This window comes from Castanea sativa, chromosome 3, assembly GCF_040712315.1.
Source record: "Castanea sativa cultivar Marrone di Chiusa Pesio chromosome 3, ASM4071231v1".
NCBI lineage: Eukaryota > Viridiplantae > Streptophyta > Magnoliopsida > Fagales > Fagaceae > Castanea > Castanea sativa.
In genome coordinates, this window is record NC_134015.1 from 9,467,000 (window position 1) to 9,487,339 (window position 20,340).

The 20,340-nt window shown below is 32.6% G+C and overlaps 2 protein-coding genes and 1 pseudogene across 2 annotated transcripts; all 3 read right to left on the reverse strand.

Moving 5' to 3' along the window:
- Nucleotides 1–1,697: 1,697 nt before the first annotated feature.
- On the reverse strand, nt 1,698–5,046 carry LOC142628465 (receptor-like protein 7; annotated as a pseudogene).
- Nucleotides 5,047–5,796: 750 nt separating this feature from the next.
- Nucleotides 5,797–6,327, reverse strand: LOC142630007 (17.5 kDa class I heat shock protein-like). Its single transcript, XM_075804064.1, has one exon. It carries the CDS (start codon nt 6,250–6,252, stop codon nt 5,797–5,799), a length of 456 nt encoding a protein of 151 aa, XP_075660179.1. The 5' UTR covers nt 6,253–6,327.
- A 6,533-nt stretch (nt 6,328–12,860) lies between these two features.
- LOC142626952 (putative linoleate 9S-lipoxygenase 5) lies at nt 12,861–20,060 on the reverse strand. The gene is made up of 9 exons (XM_075800702.1): nt 19,765–20,060; nt 16,574–16,863; nt 15,870–16,110; nt 15,267–15,605; nt 15,057–15,142; nt 14,810–14,917; nt 14,372–14,676; nt 14,022–14,285; nt 12,861–13,736 (listed from the first exon to the last, which is right to left on the reverse strand). Exons 1-9 carry the CDS (start codon nt 19,958–19,960, stop codon nt 12,983–12,985), a joined length of 2,583 nt encoding a protein of 860 aa, XP_075656817.1. The 5' UTR covers nt 19,961–20,060; the 3' UTR covers nt 12,861–12,982.
- Between the last annotated feature and the right edge of the window lie 280 nt (nt 20,061–20,340).

Genomic DNA, 20,340 nt, shown 5'->3' on the forward strand with positions numbered 1-20,340 from the left:
TGAAATATGGTATAATGTATAATTTATTATTTAAATTTTATTGTAGTGTTCTCCATAAATTTAAACAATTTCTTAAACAAATTTCTATTATTCTGTTAATAAGATTATCATGATAATAAAAACTTAGCATATAATCACAATTGATATTTCTCAAATAATTGATAGTACTCTCAACTCAAATTAGTGACAGAACTAGGATTTAAACCTAGGGCCGAGGGCCAAAATTATTTGTTTGAAAATTTTCGAAAATTGTTATGTCAACACTAGAGGTTGACAATGTTGTAGGAGTAAAATATTATTTTGGTCCTTAAATAAAGTTTGTTTTCATTCCTAAATTTTAAAAAGTTCTTTTTTTCATTTCTAAACTTTGTAAAGAGTTTTTTTGTCAGTAATTTAGACTTTAGAGATAAAAATAGAGAAGAAAAACAAACTAAAATCAATAACTTTGTAACTCAACTAAAAACTTCCTAGCGTGTTCAACAAAAGTTCAAATCTCCACTCATTCTTGTTGTAACTTGTAACTATCTAAAAAATGAGAGGTTCTAAACTTTTAGGTTCTTTGATTGGATTGGGGTTCAACCGATTCTTTAATCTTTTCAAATTAAATTTTTAAAAAAATCAATTTAGTAATTATTTTCACATTATTATATACCTAATACAGAAAACGATGTAGAATGTGATTTGAAAAAAAGATCATAAACATAAATTTTTTCATTTTTTGGGGGTACTAATTTAGGCCTTCAGACCAATAAGACAACCAAAATTTGAAGTTTAGGCCTTTACACCATTAAGATTAAGGATGCTGATCTTGAAGCTATCAAGATTTAAGAGCCTTTTAGATGATATTGTGGAAAATGGAATGATAAAAAAAATATAATTTTCATTTGTTTAGTTGACAAGAATAACATAAGGGTGGAAAATGTAATTTATATGAATTTACAAATGAAATTTTTTTTTTTTTATCATTCCATTTTTCCATCTTTTGTACCCAACACACATAATGAAAAATTACATTTTTTTTCTACACTCTCAACATTTTCCATGTTTCCACTTTTCCATCCTTCTCATTCAAACAGAGAGTTTAGTATGGATGGTGAAACTATCACTTCATCAATGGTGAGCTACGGACTAGGTTGAGCTGAGTTGTCTGGCCACTAAGCTAAATTTTTATTAATTAAATAAAAAATAATCTTTATATGTTTACATTGTACTTGCAAGGTAAACTTATATTATAAACACACAAAAAGTGGTAAATGTGGTACACATTTTGTAAATGTGTACAATATTTATTGTTTTTTATGTGTTTACAATATATATTTAGGTTATACCTTATATAATATATATATATATATATATATATATATATTTTTTTTTTTTTTTTTTTCTTAAGTATACCTTATAATATAGAAGAAGATTTTTTCAATTAAAAAAAAAATCATCTGATACAGATGATATACTATTTTCTCTACCCATATGTTTTGGACATAAAATATAAGTAGCTGAATAATACTAACTTTTAATTTACCAAAAAATAAAAACTTGCTCTGCTTTTTCACCACTGCAAGAAAAGGAAGAAGAGTAGACTAGATGAAACAAACAAACTTTAGTAGGGTCAAACTTATCTTATTTCGCACAAATACAGTTATCACTAACATGTTATAAATCTGGAGCAAGTGCTTCTGCCAGTCTATTTACATTCATCTTCGCCTATGTAGGTTCACTCCAAAAGTTTTCACAAACCAAGTAGGCTTGAGGTGATGACATGTCCAGTAACCAATCCAATTACAAGTCCACAAGCATATCCTATAATTACTACAATCCAATCGAATGCTTCTCCTAATGATGCTTCTTGGCTTGATTTAGGAGTTAGTGTCTCATGACTTTCACATTTCTTTGTCAATGGAAAGCCACACAATCTCAAGTTCCCCTCAAAAGATGAATTTTCAAATGTCCCAAACTGCCCATTTTGAGGAATTGGGCCCTTAAGGTTGTTTCGAGAAAGGTTTAAATATTCAAGAAACGTGAGACTTGTTAATTCTTGAGGTATTTCTCCTGAGAGCTCATTTTGAGAGAGATCTAATGACTCGAGTTCAATTAGGCTCCCCAAAGATGATGAGATAAGGCTTGTGAAACTATTGCTCGATAAGTTGAGAAAATTAATGCCTTAAGAATTCCCAAGGTATCCGGAATATCACCATGGAATCTATTGTTTGAGAGATCAATGGATGTGAAAATGGTCGATATCCTTACGAGTTCCATTTCCAAGCTCTTATTCATCACTGTAATTGAGCCTTTATAATAAGAGTCATCTCCCATGTATTTTGGTTGTAACTTACCTTTGTCGGGCACTATTACCATTCCGGTCCAGGTTTTGAAGTATTGTGAATTTGTGATGGCAACTTGCCAGAGAAACGGTTGTGAGAAAGGTCAATGACACGCAACTTAGAAAACTCAAAATTGGTAGGAGCATCCCATATGGCACCATGAAATCTATTTCCTCGCAACATAAGAATCTACAATTCTGGCAAAGACTCCAGGCAGAAAGGGAATGTGTCATTCATATTGTTATTTCCAAGATTCAAAACCTCCAACATTCTACACTTTACTAATGATCGTGGAATCTTCCCTTGTATTTGGTTGTAATTGAAGTCCAGTGTCTTCAAATTGCTTCCTTCAATAAATGTCTCAGGCAAGTTTCGGTGAAACCGGTTGTTTCTCAAATTCAAAACTAAAATAGTGAATTATTAAGTCACCTAAACATTGTGGAATCTGACCAATCAATTGGTTATTAGACATATCAAGCACTTGGAGAGACTTCATTTGACAAATCATTGGAGGGACTGTTCCGGTCAGATTATTTTTTGAGGCAAAAAAAATATACCAGAGACAGTGGGAGGGTCATAAGCGATCCTCCCAACTTGTTGGAACGGAGGTCCAAAAAATTCATCATTTTCCAAGGAAGAATGGGTGGTTGTTCAAAAATGCTTAAACTGTTATGAGAAAGATCTAGATATATCAACGTCTCTTTTCCAACGTTCCAAAACCATTTGGGTACTTCGCCTTCAATTTTGTTGTTAGTAAGGTCTAAAACCGCCAATTCATTTTGGTCTTTTAGGAAACAGGAAACTCATGTAAATTGCAAGATGACAAACTCATATCATTTTAATTTCAAGAAGGTAGAATTGATGAGTCCAAATCGTCTGTCCCACTTTTCCTGCTCCACTCTATACTCCACTAATAAAAACTTGTCACGTGTTCACCTAATTAATTAAATACTATCATTATTGACTAATTAGTGTTACCGTTATTAATTAATAGTAGTATTTAATTAATTAGGTGAACACGTAGCAAATTTTTATTGGTGGAGTATAGAGTCAGAAAAAAGTGGAACAGAAGATTTGGACTCAGAATTGATACTTCCTTTCAAAATTAATAAGCTATTACCTGAAAGATCCAGACTTCTAAGTTTTTTAAGCTAAGAGAAAATGTTTAGCTCCAACATGCCCTTTACACTAGACCATATAGTTCAGATAAATTTGCTATTGACCTTGGAAATAGTTCAATCAACTTGTTTCCACCTAATTCAAGAGACTTTAAATTTGAAGAGATTTTCGAAGTTGAGGGGGCCATCGAGTTGATTTTGGTCTAGATATAGATCTGATAATGAAAACATTGTAAACAATGACAATGGGATGGACCCTGTGAGTGAGTTACGTGACAGGTCAAGAGTATATAAATTGGAAAATCTACTTATTTCAGATGGGATTGGACTTGTCAACTGATTGCTGGAAATATATATAATAATAAGTTTGGTAAGATTTGTTAGAAAAATTGGGAACCCACCATCAAAATAATTATGAGAAAGATCTAAACTTGACAATTGTGTAAGATTTCCTAAGGAAGAGGGAATTTCCCCATGAAACAGGTTGTCGCTAAGGTCCAAGGAAGGGAGCTTTACAAGGTTTCCCAATGTAGATGGAAGTTGACCATTGAAATTGTTAGATGAGTAGGATAGACGAATAAGCTGAGATAAGTTTCCTATAGAAGAAGGAATTTCCCCTAGGAAATTATTAATAAAGAGATCCAAAATATTCAATGAATTAAGGTTGCCAATTGAATTAGGCAATTCCCCATAAAAATTTGCATCATATAGACTCAAGACATTCAAGGCCTTAAGGTTGCCAATTGGACTGGGTAATTTTCCAGAAAATCTTGTCCTGGAAAGATGCAACTCCTTTAGGGGACTTCCATAAGGAAATTCTGGAAGAAAACCAATGTGAAATTTGTTTCCCGAAAAATCAATGGCTTGTATTTTGGGCAACTGGAAAATACTGTTGGGAAATTCACCGTTCAAATTACAAAAAGAGAGAGACAAAGATGTCAAAGAAGAAAAATTTACCAGGGATTGAGGCATAGATGATGAAATGTTCACCAAAGCTGGATGAAGATCTCTCATATTGTCATATTCTGGAGCAGTGCTTCTAGGTCCATTTTACTTAGATGCAAAATCTCTAGTTCATCTGATGGATTTCAAAAAAAAAAATCGCATAGAGATCAAGTGAAATTAAATTGGTCAACCATGAAATTTCTGAGGGGATTTGGCCTGAGAGCTTAGAATAAGAGAGGTTGAGGATGGGTTAGTATTGAAAGTTGACTGAAAGTAGATGGGATTGTGGAGGAATTGAAGTCATTGTAGAAAAGATCAAGTTTTTGGAGGTGATGCAGGTTGAAAAGCTTGCTCTTAGGACTCAAAGGTCCATAGAGCCAACTATAACTCAAGTTTAGGTCAACCACTTGACCTGTCTTGGAATTGCATGTCACCCCATCCCAAGAACAACAATCGATATCGTTCTTCCAAGACCTCATCTTTGGATAAGAACCATGATATTGAACAAAATGATCAGATGACATTCCCTTTTCAAATTCTTGCCTTAGTTGCAGTAAAGAGGTGCTTTGGTCAGGGAGGCAGTGTTTTCTAGAGAAAGTACTAGAAGTATTGTGAGCATATGAAACGTAGAATAATAAACATGAGACAATGTATAACATAGATGTTGATAATTGTTCCTCATTCTCATCATCTTAACAGAATATGGAGATTGAGTGTCAAGAAGAACGAGCATAAGATGATTTGATTTAGGAGAGAAGGATCACAGTATATAAGAGCAAATGATGGGGTGAAGTTAAAGCAAAATTTTAGCAATTTTTTTATTATTATAAAAAATGAACATAATGATATAATAGAAGGAGGACAAAAATGCCTTGTCTTGCTTGTCTCGTTCTTTTTTGCTCCATCTTTTTGGGTTTTTTTTAGGCAAAAATTACACTATTGGTCCTTAAAGTTTACCCTGTATATGCAATTGGTCCCTCAAGTTTGAAGCGAGCACAAGTAGTCCCTTAAGTTTTAAAACTGAGTTGTATTGGTCATTTTCTTAACTGCTGCTAACGGTGTTACTTATGTGTCTAACATAATAATGACTTAGCATTTTTTTAATGACATGACATGTTTTTAATTGAAAAAATTACAAACTAAATTTACACGTAGAAAAAAAATTCACAGGTAAATTAAAAAAAATTACTCTCTCTCTCTCTCTCAAGAAACAGACACCATGCCTTCTCTCTCTTTCTTCTTTACTCTCACTCTCTCCTCCCTCCTCCAACTAACAACCTCACTCCCAACCCAATTCGGCGTCACATACTCCACCGCCACCTCCACCGCCAAGCCGCCGCTGCCGGACCAAATCAGATCAAACACAATACCCATACACAATATCCATACACACACACACACAAACAAAATCAACCAGAGATTTCAATGGCCTTGACATCAGGTTTCTTCACCTCTACTTTGGGAACAGTAACAGTGAGAACCCCATTCTCCATCGCAGCCTTAATCCGATCCATCTTCACATTCTCCGGCAACCTGAAACTCCTCACAAACTTGCCACTGCTCCGCTCGACACGATGCCACGTGTCATTCTTGTCTTCCTTCTCTGTCTTCCTCTCTCCACTAATCCTAACCACTCTGTCATCTTCGACCTCGAATTTCACTTCCTCCTTGTTTAGCCCAGGAAGATCGGCCTTCAACACTTGAGCTTCTAGGGTCTCTTTCCAATCAATACGAGTGTTGACAAAAGCAGAATTCTCTTTGGAAATTTGAGTTGGGAAATCCTTGAATGGGTCCCATACGTTTAGAGAAAATGGGTCGAAGATATTGCTGCGTTGGCCACCGAAGAAGCTTGGAATCATCGACATTTTTGAACTTTGATGTTGTTGTGAAAAACTTCAGAAACTCAGATTTTTGCTGAAATTTTTTCGATGGTTGAAGGATTTGATGGTTGGATATTTATAAAGATGACTAAGAGGATTCTAGTGTAGTCTAGGCCTTGTTTTTTGTTTTGGGATTTTTGGGCTCTTTGGAACTTTCTAGCACCATTGAGAACTATGTAGGAGCTACTTGGTGGGCATGTTTATAGGACCTGATTTGGTCCGGCGGCAGCGGCTTGGTGGTAGAGGTGGCGGTGGAGTATGTGACGCCGAGTTGGGTTGGGAGTGAGGTTGTTAGTTGGAGGAGAGAGAGAGAGAGAGAGAGAGGGAGAGAGAGTAATTTTTTTAAATTTACCTGTGAATTTTTTTTCCCATGCGTAAATTTAGTTTGTAATTTTTTTAATTAAAAATATGTCACTTCATTAAAAAAATGCTAAGTCATTATTATGTTAGCCACATAAGTAACACCATTAACAGCAGTTAGTTTAACTCAGTTTTAAAACTTAAGAGACTAATTGTGCTCGCTTCAAACTTGAGAGACCAATTGCGCACACAGGGTAAACTTCAGGGACCAATAATGTAGTTTCGCCTTTTTTTTTTTTACATCCAGAAGAGGGATGGTATATGGACATGATTTAAATTGATTATATATAATTTATTTTTATATAAAATATATTTATAATTTATTTATTTTTTATCCATTTTCTATTATCATCTCTCAAAATGTTTCTCTCTCTCAAGTCTGACTCTCACATAGCAATTTCCTTTTGCTTCTCCTTTTTTTTTTTTTTTTAGTAGTGCCAATAAAGCCATGTTACTAGGTATGAAAAAATGCCACCACCTCCCCTACCCCAAGTTATCATGTGCCAGTTTTCTCAACAAATATATATATATATATATATATATATATATATATATATATATATATATATATATATATATATATATCATGTGCCGGTTTTCACTCACCCAAAGAGAAGACGCGATGATATGATATCCATGCTCTAATCCTGGAAAAATTTGCTAAATATCATAATTTAAGGAAAATTTTGCTAAATAGCACCTGATCAAATTTATTTAGTTATGTAACACTTTTTTGGAACTCTAGTTTTTCAAACTTAAGTTTTCCAAACTCAAGTTTCAAGTATTATATTTGATCAAATTGCCATAACCAAACTCGAATTTCACTTGAAACATGAGTTCGACAAACTTGAGTTCTAAAAAAAATATCACATAACGAAATAACTTTAGCCTAGTGCTTTTTTTCTAAATTATTCCTAAAAAAATGGTATTTTGCAAAAAATGCCTCTAATTGTGTCTTGCTTCAGTGTCATACTTATCTTATTGGATTTTAAAATATAATAAAAAATAAAAACTCTTGCTATCCTGAATCTAATTGGATATCAAGGCTATCAATATTGATTTGAAAAGGACTGATATAATTACATTTGTACATTTCGTCCAATTAAAATTAAAAATTAAAAAAAAAAATTAGTAACCAATTCTTAAAGGTTTTTTTAAAAATTCCCACCATGGAATTCTATAAAAATTGTTTTGACGTTGCTATCTTGGGCCTGTTTCTATTTTTATAGCTTAATTGTTGATTTTTTAAAAATAATTTAAACCATTATTTTTGGAATAATATTCGTATTGGACATCCCTGGTACTTGATTAATTCAAAATAACAATCATCAACTATAAAATTAAGCTAGATTTTTCCAAAAATTGGCTTGCTAAATGCATACGTTAATGTGAATATGATCAGATAGTCTTCCCTGGACTCCTCTTCCAAGCTGATTTGCTTATTACTTACCTAATTACATGTGCAAAAGGACACAAAGGAGCCCAATACCAAAGAAAATTGTGCAATGATTATAAATTTGTCAGTGGATAACTTTTAAGTCTGTAACCTTAGTCAAATTTCGCATCAACGACATATAGATGACTCCATTAATACACAAATAATTTAAAGATGGTGTTCTAATTAGTTCAATTGGTAAAGTTTTGAATGGTTGAATAAGAAATTTAGAGTTCAATTCCCACCTACAACAAAAAATGATTGATATCTTAGTCTAATAATAAAGAGCTCTTAAAAGCAAACATTCATTAACCATTGAATAAAAATTAATTAAAAAAATTAATATCTTATTGGACCGTGGTTTAAAGCATCTTTTATGTATGTGTGTTATTATTACAAAACGTGGTTTGTTATATGATATGAACATAATTGCTATTTGTTAAATACCAATGTGGTAGGTGGTCTAGTGGCCAAGCCTTTGGCCAATAAAACTTAGATCTCGGGTTTGAGTCTGTCTAATCCCCACTAGCGAGTGCATTAGTAATTATCTTCCTTTGTGTTATTTTATCTTTAACAAAAAAAAAAAAAAAACATAATTATTAATTTGTTACAATTATTTACCATTTGAAAAGACCAATATTGATTTCAATAGCATTGGATTTGAAACTTATATTGTTTGTTTTATAATGATTACTTTTTATCATCGTATTCTAAATCATTGATGAGCTTCCTTCAAAAAGGGGACACAAATTGATGGGCTTCATTTTTGCATATGCTTGGATACAAAAATCTCTAATTCAATAATAAGAAACTTTATACCAAAAAAAAAAAACCTTTATGAGTTGATTACTTTTAGAGATAATCGCTAGTAATAATAGTCATTTCTCATTAGACTAAAATTTCCAAATCTGTTGAATTGTAACCCATGTTTATGGCAGTTTTTTTTTTTTTTAACCTCAAATTTTTAAAGTAAAAATGTGTTTTTGTCAACTTTCAACAAATTAGAAAATAAGTAAAAAGCTAATCCAAATACCCATAATAATTATTTATAATATCACTGTTGAAGATGAGCTTTTTTTTTGTGGATAAAATAAGCTATTGTTAGAACTCTAGAGACCCAACTTTTCTCATAACTTGTTAAAGTAATTGATTGTGAGTATAGTTGTCAGTATTGTACGATACGCGATACATATCATATCGTGTACAAAAAATTTTGTATTGTAAGTGTTTCTGAATCGCCCGAGATATAAATGTGCATTGTAAGAATCATATCGTATCAATGAATCGTATGATATGTACAATACATAGACATGGGGATTTAAAATGGGTTTTTTGTTAAAATTTGTGGTTTTATTTGATTTAAACAAGTTGTTATACTTTTTTAATCTAAAATTATTAGGAAACTTAATTGAGTCTAATTAAATAGCAAGTCCATGAGTTTTTTTTTCCTTCCTTCTCTTTTTCCTACAAAATTTAAACTATACTCATAGCACTCACTTTCATATGTGCAAATTTATTTTCTATGCTATTGATAATGTATTATATGAAAATATAATTATTTTTTATTTTTTTATTATTATTATTATGAGTCTAAAAATCTAGAATTCCAAGAAAAAATATAAAGAAAAAATTATTAGAATAAAAAAAAAGTAAATGTTGATAATAATGAAGAAATTATCTATAAAAAATAATTTTGTAAGATGTTGAATATGGTGATAACTTTGACTTATATAGAGTTGATTAGCCAAGATGATGAAAATATATTATTATTTTGGTTCATATATCACGTATTATCACTTCTGAGTTTAATAAATTTGAACGCTTATGTTATAAACATAAGTTAATTTGATTTATTTAGTTAGCTTTGTTAAATTTTATTAGATAAGTAATTTATTAAATTGGTCATTAGTTGAAAATATTTTGAATTTATAATGAATATACCTTTTATGTGTATATCTATTATTATTTTATAATTTTATTAGGTGTTTGTGTACCGATACAAAAAAAAAAAATTAAAAATCAATTTACGATACTATTCATGATTTGACAACTATGATTGTGAGCAGTGAGTTTATATAAAAGTGATTATCAACTAAAACCACCATTTAGTTGTAAAAAAATGTCATGGCAAAAGTTATGTAGGTAGGAAAGTTGCATTGTTAATGGATCATGAAAGAAACCTTATGAAAGTAATTGAATTATAAGAAATAACAAACCGGTGGAACCCTGGACATGGACAACTAATTAATGATGATTCTTTCTTGAAATCTTGTTCTGTTTCTCAAATCTTTTTGCATTTTAGGTCAATTAGTGCTTTGAACTTGATAATTTCTTGAACCCAATTGTGAGGGAAAGCTTTTCCTGATACCTCAAAAGTCAATAATATCTAGCCATTGCACTGCCATCACCTTGACGCAGTAATAAATAAGGATTTATTTCCCAATCAAACAAACTTTGCCTTGTTAAAATGTTCAGCTGTCCCAGTGTGCTTGTTGCTGATTATCTCTTATCAACAGGCTTAAAGGATTGAATTTTTTTTTTTTTTTTGTTGAGAAAAAGGATTGAAGAATTTAAAGCACTGCTGCTGCTGAAAAGTTCTTTAAATGAGTTGCAATATATGAAGTGCAAAGTAGTTATTTATATTAGAGGGATTAATAATTTTTATTTGATTAATAATTTTTTTTTTTTGGTAAAGTAATTAATGAATGGAAAAGTTAGCAAATGTGCTAAAAGCATTGGCTTAAAAATTATTTTAAAAAACTTTTTATAGAAAAAGAAAAATTAATTGATTTTTTTTTCCAACTTTTTATATTTCTTAAAAAGCAGTATCAAAACTTTCTTAAATGACCCATTAACCAAGAGTTTGAAACTTAAGATTATATTTTAGCTTGAGACTTGGCCCAACTGAAAATAATTCCTGACTCTGCCATTGTATAGCTCTAACGGTCTTGGTGTCATCCCCATCTCCACTCTTCCTACTTTGGTTTCACAAGCCGGGTTAGGCCCAAGTCATTCTCTTAGTAAATTCGTATTATTCAACGAAAAAAAGTGGCAAATTGTTTTCACGATAGTGACCTTTAAGTCATAGACTTTTGGCCTTTCCGGAGGTTAAAATTTTTTTTTAATTTAAAAAAAGCCTCAATGATAAGAAGTGGAAAAACCGAGTTGGACCAGTGAAAGTGCCATATACTTTGCTCTATCCCACTAGTGAAGGTGGACTTACTGGCAAGGGAATTTCCAATAGTATCTCAATCTAAAGCTTCTCTACTTGGGTTGTACTTAGCTAAAATTCTACGTTTTTCTTTCTTCTTTTTTGACAACTTATGCTATGAATAATTTATTTAATTTCTCCTTAATAAAGATGAGTAGCTATGAAATAATCTAATGCTATATGCTTTAAGGTGTATTTAGATACTGCTTATTCGCAGAAAATTAAAAATTGAAAACTTATTGCTGAAAACACTGTAGCAAAATAATTTTTAAAAGTGTGAATAGTGTTGTAAAACCCAAATTTATCTAAAAATTTGTGTTTTGCTGACTTTTGTGAGTTTGTGAACAATACCCATAGAACCCACTAAAAAAACGAAGACGCATAGATTGGGCAAAACGCCTAATCCAAACGCATGCTTAAACTTCTTTCTTGGGGGTGTATAAAACTAAAGAACCTTATCAAACAATTAGTATGAAATGTAGAAAAGCATCATTGATTGCAAAATGCTGATAAAAATGGAGAAGCTTGGAATTATCCATTAGCACATTAACCACCAATTGCATTGCATTTTCTTTAATAGCTCCATGTAAATAAATTCAGAGTTGCTGCAGCTTGGTCAAAATGTGTGGCTCAAGTTTTTGCACTTTTAGTTTTCTTTTTTTTTTCTTTTTTTCTTTCTAAAAGGTACCAGTTAAGATGGAAGGCCAAGTTGTTGTTACAACAATAGGAGATCAGTTTAATAATTAAATAAAAAAAAATATAATAATGCTTAAGCAAAAAACTATGCATGAATATGATTTTCCTCCATACCTTTCAAAGAGTTATATGGCTCTAAGCTTTGTTACAATTTCAGGAGTTGTGCTAGAACCACTAAATATTGCACAACTTTGTGCCACGACTCGCCACATGACGAGTTGTAACTTTTGAAAGAGTGTGTGTGGGCCATGTGAGGACACACCTTCACCAGTTACAACTCACCACGTGAAGAGTTGTAGCACAAAGTTATGCCCCTTTTTGTGATTCCAGCGTTTTCCACAATTTTAGTGATAGCAATCTGGTAGAAGCTGAACTGGTGGCCCTGATGTGACTGATTATTTGTTGCCCTCATAAGACTGTAACACGTTAGCATTTTGCAATCAATGATGCTTTTTTGCATTTCATACTAACGCTCTGTTTGTTTCAACAATGATGTTTTCTAAAAAATGAGTTATTTTCTAAAAAACATTTTCTATAAAACTATCTCATTTTCCCATGTTTGGTAGCAACTTTAAATAAGTTGAAAAAAAATTTCTTAACTTCCCTTATTTAACTTGCTGTGAGATAGAGTTGTTTTCCAAAAAAAATTTAATGGAAAACAATCTCTAAAAATAAGCTATACTTTTTATGTTGACCAAAGATAATTTTCCTTTGACTCATCTTTTTTTATGCTACCAAACACTGAAAAATAAGGAAAACTATTTTTACACAAGGTTTCTATTGACAAGATAACCAAATTGTCATCGTCATTGTCTCCAAGATAGCCTTTGGTAAGGTTCTTTAGTTTTAAACACCCCCCGAGAAAGAAGTTTAAAAGCATGTAGGGTTAGATTATTTCATAGCTACTCATCTTTATTAAGGAGAAATTAAATGAATTATTCATAGCATAAGTTGCCAAAAAAGAAGAAAGAAAAACGTAGAATTTATCTAAGTACAACCCAAGTAGAGAAGCTTTAGATTGAGACACTATTGGGAATTCCCTTGCCAGTAAGTCCACCTTCACTAGTGGGATAGAGCAAAGTATATGGCACTTTCACTGGTCCAACTCGGTTTTTCCACCTCTTATCATTGTTCATTGTCACAATTCTGTCCTCAATTTCAGCCAGCTTCTTTCCAAATCTGTCAAAGGCTTCTAATGGCTCTGTGTCGAAGGTCCATTCACGAGTATCTCTCTGCCCAAGATAGACCTCGTCCGTAGAATGCCTTGACAAGATTTCTATAAGGGAAACACCAATCAGTGTCTGCAGCTGGGCAGTGATTGTTTTCAAGTAGACATTATCAGGGTCTGACTTGAGTTCATCATATGCAGGAGTGCCTTCTTCAGGCATGAATCTTCGGCTAATTGTTGGACGGTTAGGGAGGTAGCCTGCATAAGGGTACTGTCCAAAGTTCACGGCTGCATGGAGTGCAGAAGCAATCCATATAATGAGAGTGCATGTTTCAACAAGCTCTTCGCGTGTCTGCATTTTAGGCCACCAGGGCTCATCTTTCTTGTCACCATGGCCCTGCTCTCTGAGTTCCTTCCACCAGGATTGGAGTTCAGCATCTCTCTGAACTACGCTATCAGTCTTGTAGTAGAAGGAACAATAGTCTTTAACCCATGAGTTAATTGCTGACCAGATTTCAAGGCCATCAACAGCATATGGATAGTCCTCAATCACTAAGCGGAGACCATGTGGCGAATTTGGATCCTTAACTGCCATTCCTCTGAATTCAGCAAAAGAAGTATAGCATGTCATTTGAAGAAAGATCATAACGACGAATGTCTTCATTTTATTTGTACTAGTTTAGGCCTTTACAACTATAAGATAACCAAATTTTGAAGTCTAAATTTTGCCTCAACCTTCTTTAAACAATATGCATTTCGGAGTGTCATTTAGCCATTTTCAAGAACCTTTTATGCGTTATTTTGCCTCAATTTTAAGTTACTTCTAATGCCAGATACCTCATACACCATGAATATGTCATTATGTTCTAGAGTGACAGATTTACCTCTTGAGGAGGTCTGCAGGAAGTGTTTGCTCAGGAAAAACCCAGTCCTTATAAACTACTGATGACATCTCCATGGAATACTTTGCTGGAAAAACAGTTGCCTCGAGAATTCCGCCACCATTAATGAGGATCTGCCGAGCGAATGCATTTATATTCATGGTGTCACGGAAATGAGGATGCAAAAGCTTGTAAATTGGATGGAGCACACTCAGCTGCCTGTTTGTTGCTATCACAAATGGCTCAATCACTGCGTGGGTATTTAACCTGTAACCAATGCAAAAGTCATTTAAAAAGTCATTTTAAAACATAGACAAGTATCATTTCCTAGGCTTTCGTTGACAAAGGTATACCAATGGCTAATTAGCTGATGGTAGCCAGAGTCGTTAACAGCAACATAAGCTTTTGCCAGTTGCCAAATAGAACCTTCAATGCCTTGTTCAGCTGGTGTGTACACTTTGCTAATGGCACCATATTGGTCTCCTTCAGGATGAGGCAGGCTTAATTCGATCACGAGCGGTTTCAATGCCCCATCATTTTTCAAGAAAAGGAGTGTCCTGCTGGCGTAAGTCTTTGTGGAAGTTGAGTTTATCCTCCTCAAATAAGGCAAGATAGCATCGTGGTGATCCAATATGAATAACTTGTTCTTCTTAAGTGCCTATGGCCAAATTCATGTTCATTATTATTAGTTCAAGCTAATAAGAGTAAAGCAGCTAAATAAAATTGCAAAATAACTGCAAACTAGTTCACCCAAAATTCTTATGTGGAATAAGTGAACCAAGGAACATTACCTCCTCGATGGTGAGCCCATCTAGGCTATTTTCTATGTGTTCTCTGGTAATTGTACTGTTTTGATCTCCATACACTTTAGGATCTAGCTTGCTTGTGGGAGGGAATTCCTGCAATAATTTAGAATGAATCATGATTAACGATGAAAAACTATAATCCTCCATTTGGAAGTTGAGAAGATGGAGGAAAAGAAAAATAAATATGGCATCCAGATTAAAGAATCTAAAACATATGGAAGCTGAAAATTACTTTGAGGCGGCTAATGTTGACAGGGTTTACTCCCGCAAGCATCTCTCTGGCAAATTCTTCATCAGTCCTCCATGCAGACCTATCTTCTGCTCCAATTCAATGAAACACAACAATTCAAATTAAAGTAAATAGAATTTGAAGAATCATACATCTGCAAGCTTTTGAATCTGTCACCAAAAAATGGCTGTGCCATGGAAAAAGTTATTATACCTTCAATCACTTGGGGCATTGGGTATTTGAGGAGTCCTTCACCATCGGTTGGGAAAACTTCCTTGAGCATCTCCGCAGGGATGTTGTCTCTAATATCTTTAAGCAGACCGTCGGGCAACTTAAATCCTCCTTCATAGAGTCTAAGTACATCTTTGAAAGTATCAAACTCATTTGGAGTGCTGTCAAATAGAGATTCTAGCTCAGGTTTCAGGAATTGGCCTATGGATTTCAGTGCATAAGCAAGGAAGTCTGACAGCTTCAAGTGACCAAATCGCTCATCTCTTGGAACATAAATGTTTAAGCTCATAAGAAGCTTCAGCCTGCTCTCAGTGTTAGGATCTGTTACAATTATAACAGAGAAATCTTAATGACAATGATGATAATAGCAATAGGCACCAATATCATGCTAACTTTTACAGTGAAAAAAGTACAGATTCTGATTATTATCAAGAATTCTTTAATGATTCTAATTCTCAAATTATTCATGATACTAGAAACTTCAACTGATTACAGCATTATTCGCCATATTAACTGTCATTGCTAGTACCTACACAAATTCTAACTATAGAACAAGTGACTGAAAATTGAATTGAAATGTCTAACCTGTCTTCGTTGGTGGTCGTCCAGTTCTTCCCCTACGTGGGTAAGGGTACTCACTAGAACCTCCAAGAACTGGACGGGCATATTTAGCATTTTTATCTGGATCGCCCAAATCATTGTAGTAAGCATAGTCATACACCCTTTCCCATTCCTGAAGCTCTCCTTTTCCATCTCCTCTCAGGTTCACTAGCTCATTTTCTCGGTACTTTAGCAGTGGCACTGGTGTATCACTTAGAAGATATGTCTGCAAAAATATAATTGAATCAAATTGTTACTTTAGGATGTAGTTCACAGTCGAAACACTTGGCTTATACCAATTTAGACGTTTCAGGGTAAGTTTAAAGTATTAGGAAGAACATCTTTTAGATGGACTTCTCCATGACCCTCTATGCAATTCAACTTTTTATGCAAGTTCATATCATGTTTCAGCTGGCAGCTTCAAGTGATTTAGCTATTTTATTCTTTCATCTGCAAGGGCTATTTTAGATATATGGAAATCTATAGAAGAAATTTCATCTAGCTTGCATCAGCTACAATAACTAAACAAGGGCGTGTTTCAATCAATTTGTAGGAGGTTTCTATTCAAACTACAAGAGTTTGTGCTAAACTTGTATTTGACACTATTTCTTTTCCTGTGGTTTTAATTAGAACATTTCAAAACTTAGAAACTGCATGATCACCACAGAAATCCTCATATAAGTTATTACCTTGTTGGAGAAGAAAACACGGTCTTTTCTGTATTTGTCTACAGGATAAACCCATGAATTGCAAACAAAATGGACTCGGCCTTGACCTGGAACATCTTCAAGCGTAAGACTTTTAAGATAGAACTCACTGTGATGGTTGTTTTTAATTAAAAATGCTCCTGGAACTCCTATTTCATTGTCCCAGTCAAAGGTAACTTTGAATGCAGACTCCCCTGCTATTAAGGGGGTGATTGTGGTTATCCAGTTTTCCAAATATGCTGGCCTTCCAAGTTTCCCTTGCAACCCATTTGCTACAAAAACACATCAAAGTACATCAAATACAATAATTGGTTCCATAGTGATCCAGAAGACAATAATTAAATCTTCAATTAGAGAAATTTAACTAATTTTTTCATTTTCAAAGTTGTCATAGATCCATCAAAGAAATCTTAGATGCAGGGCTACATAAGCATGTATCATGAACATCCAAAAACTTGTTAATGAAACTTTTCACACACCACCCACCTCCCCCCCGGTATTTTTAGTGTGGTCCAATTTAGTCCAAACATGGTAATGACTAATTACATTATAGAAAGTCAAACATACTATATTTGTTATCAACTTTAAGATTTACCAATCCATTTAACTGTGCTCAAGCTTTATGAGTTAGTGTAGCTTTTCTAAAAGTCCAGGCAAGGCCACTTTGTGAAATTGTGAATTTGTGAGTGAGCCTCATTGTCTTAAGTCCTGACAACCATCCTATGTAACAATTTGCCGTGACGAGACAGTTGATAATGAAAAATCATAAACATTTTTTTTTAAATTTTCATTAAGTCACTAAAGAAATTACCTAGTTTGATCTCAATAAGGTTTCTAAAGACTGATTATGGATCCATTAAATATAATATTACTGATATTTTTACATTTTTAGGAAGAGGAAAAAAAGAAACTTGGATGTTAGCTGCTTCAAAAAAAGGTATAGACATAAGAACTAAAGAAACCCCACTTGCATTTTATTTAATATTGAGTTTAGGTAATAGATGGTTTAAAGAAATGTCAACAATTTGTCTGTCATCATGTCCTAATAACATAATCACTAATATAGAATATAACACAAATGAATTGGGTTAGTTGAAACTTGATAGTCATGAATGAAATACCATTTTCATGTGCTGAACAAGTTATGACATATTGGACTAGAATTGCAGTTTTATTATATTATAGCCGTCATCCATGAGTTTTAAAAATAATACAAGGTTTGTATCTGTTACAAATCCTATTCATTTGATATTGACTATTAAAACCAGACAAAGACATAGATCACATATATCTCTTGTGAATTGTGATATCATGGTTGGTGTCTTGATCTTTGTTTAAAGTCCTACCTTCAAGTTTTTATTTTCTTTCTAACTCAAAGGATAGAAAAGTCTTACCATCTTGATCATAGCATTTCTAAAAAGTTAAAGCATTTTTTCTTTTAAACTATCAAATCAATAGAAAAATAATTATAAAATGTTTCGACTAATTTATTGGTAATATTATTAACATATAATTATCTTCTTCTTCTTTTTTTCTTTTTTTCTGTTTATAATACTAGGAAACCAATAGTTTTAAGTCTTATAATTCTGTATATTAATAATAATGTCATAAATGGGTCATGAGGTGGATTCACCATCTGAATGGACCAAATTTTATGATTTTGTCCACTTGCATTTTTTGTTTTCCTTTTTATTTTGTAACATGAATAGGTCCACATGCATTGTACATATGGGCCAATCATCTCAATTATGGGCTTCCATCAATCATAGTAAAGATAGTAGATTAGGTGAGCTCAAAACTACTTCTAAATCTCATCTCCGTACAAAAATAACAATAAAAAACAGCCCCTGACTTGAAGAATTGGTCCTTTAGACTAGTTGTTGAGTATAGTATATATATATATATATATATATATAGTGCTTTTGCCAATTACTAATGTGGCCTACCTAATAATTCTTCACCACATCTTAATTCGTATTCAAGAATGTTAAATATATATATATATATATATATATATATATATATAATATAAAAAATTCAAATAAACAAAAAGCAGCCCTCTGATCTGACTGGAAGAATTGTTTGTTTGGACTTATGGTTGAGTATGGTATAGTGCCTGTGACAATCACGATGGCCTTTTTTTTTTTTTTTTGTCTGAATAACAAACGTCGTTAATAAGTCTTCAGCACATTTTTCGTTCTCATTCAAGAAAATATATATGGGTTATGTTAATAAATTATTTTTTAAAAATTTTGACATTACTTTCATAATAAATATATAAAAAATCTAAAAAATTACTTTTTTCTTTTTTAATAAAAAGTTTTTAAATATACTTCATAAGCCAATAAACTTAGTGCATCCGTTAATATATATACGATAAAGTTTAATTGTATATTTTGAAAATCTAATAGTTAAATTGCATATTTTTTATACACTTAATTAATATACATGTTAAATTTTGTGTCAATCGGATATTATTAACTATATAATTTAGAAGCTTATATTTTATTGCATAATTTTATACTATAAAAATTTACAATTTAAACAATTTATTAATGATATAGTTATTAATTTTTAATTTTTTAAAAAATTTATAATTTTTTAAAAATTTGATAAATATGAAGAATATAAAAAGAAAACCTTGGTAATGAGAAAGTGGTAAGGATGATAATCACAGATAGATTTTTTTCGATGAGATGCTCATGAAAAAGGTAAGAAGTGATAGAACCTTGATCTATAAACACCCAATGAAGATCAGTGTCAATTTATTGAGAGACAGTAATAATAAAGTCATGGCTGGAAAACTTGGGTCTTTTCTAGTTGGCGTAAGTCTTCTCGTTAACCGCGTTAAACAGAAAAGAGTATCTAGTGGCAAAAGGAAAAAAAATAAAAAGCGAAAAGCAAGACCAAGACCAAGACCAAGAACAAGAACTGAAAAAGAAAACCAAAATCACAAACCAATCTGGAAAAAACTCGCATGTTTCCATATAGGAGTAAAGGCCAGAAATTCAAGGATAACATGGTTTTGGGTTGTTTCCATTGTTTCTTTTAATAACATGGTCACCATCAGAAGACTAGTAGCTTAAACAACAAGAAAATATATCATGAAGAAAAGAGAGAAAGACCCAAAAGTAGTACTGGTTATGGACAATTTGGAGAACAGAAGAACTAACCAGGGTCACCATTAACAGCACTTATGAGATGAAAAGAAACCTTTTGGCCTAACAACTCATGGACTCCATCAAGAACCGAAGCATTGAAGTCATTGAAGTCCAAAACATTCTTTTTCATCAACACCACTGTCCCTTCAACCTTCTTGTTCCCATTTTCATCATCGCCAGTTATCTTGTTGATGATGTTCTGAAGCATCTCTAACTGTTTCAAGCACTAAGCAAAAGAATATGATAAAGAAAGTTTAGTTTTTTAGAGAGAAAAAAGTTTGTTGTTGGATGTGAGGAATGTGAAGTGAAGGGGTTCCTTGTATTTATAGAGAGAAGATTAGAAAATGGCATTTACAATGAAGCTTCATTTTGTGCATTTTTTTATTCAGCTAAAAAAAAAAAAGTTGCTTTTTTTTTTTTAATAATATTTATTAATTCATCTATAAAGAAAATTCTTGTTCAATTCTGGGGACGAAACTGTCAAAGGCCGTATGAGACACGTTCATAATCCTTGGGATTGTTTTACATACTATAAATTGTATCATATATACAATAATGCAATTTTATTTCCTTCATTTTAAAGATAGG

Coding starts and splice junctions, on each gene's coding strand:
- LOC142630007 (XM_075804064.1), bottom strand. CDS start 6,252: ATGTCGATGATTCCAAGCTTCTTCGGTGGCCAACGCAGCAATATCTTC.
- LOC142626952 (XM_075800702.1), bottom strand. CDS start 19,960: ATGCTTCAGAACATCATCAACAAGATAACTGGCGATGATGAAAATGGG. Junction 15,606..15,869: donor ACGACCACCAACGAAGACAG/GTTAGACATTTC, acceptor TAATTGTAACAG/ATCCTAACACTGAGAGCAGG. Junction 14,677..14,809: donor ATGGGCTCACCATCGAGGAG/GTAATGTTCCTT, acceptor ATTTGGCCATAG/GCACTTAAGAAGAACAAGTT.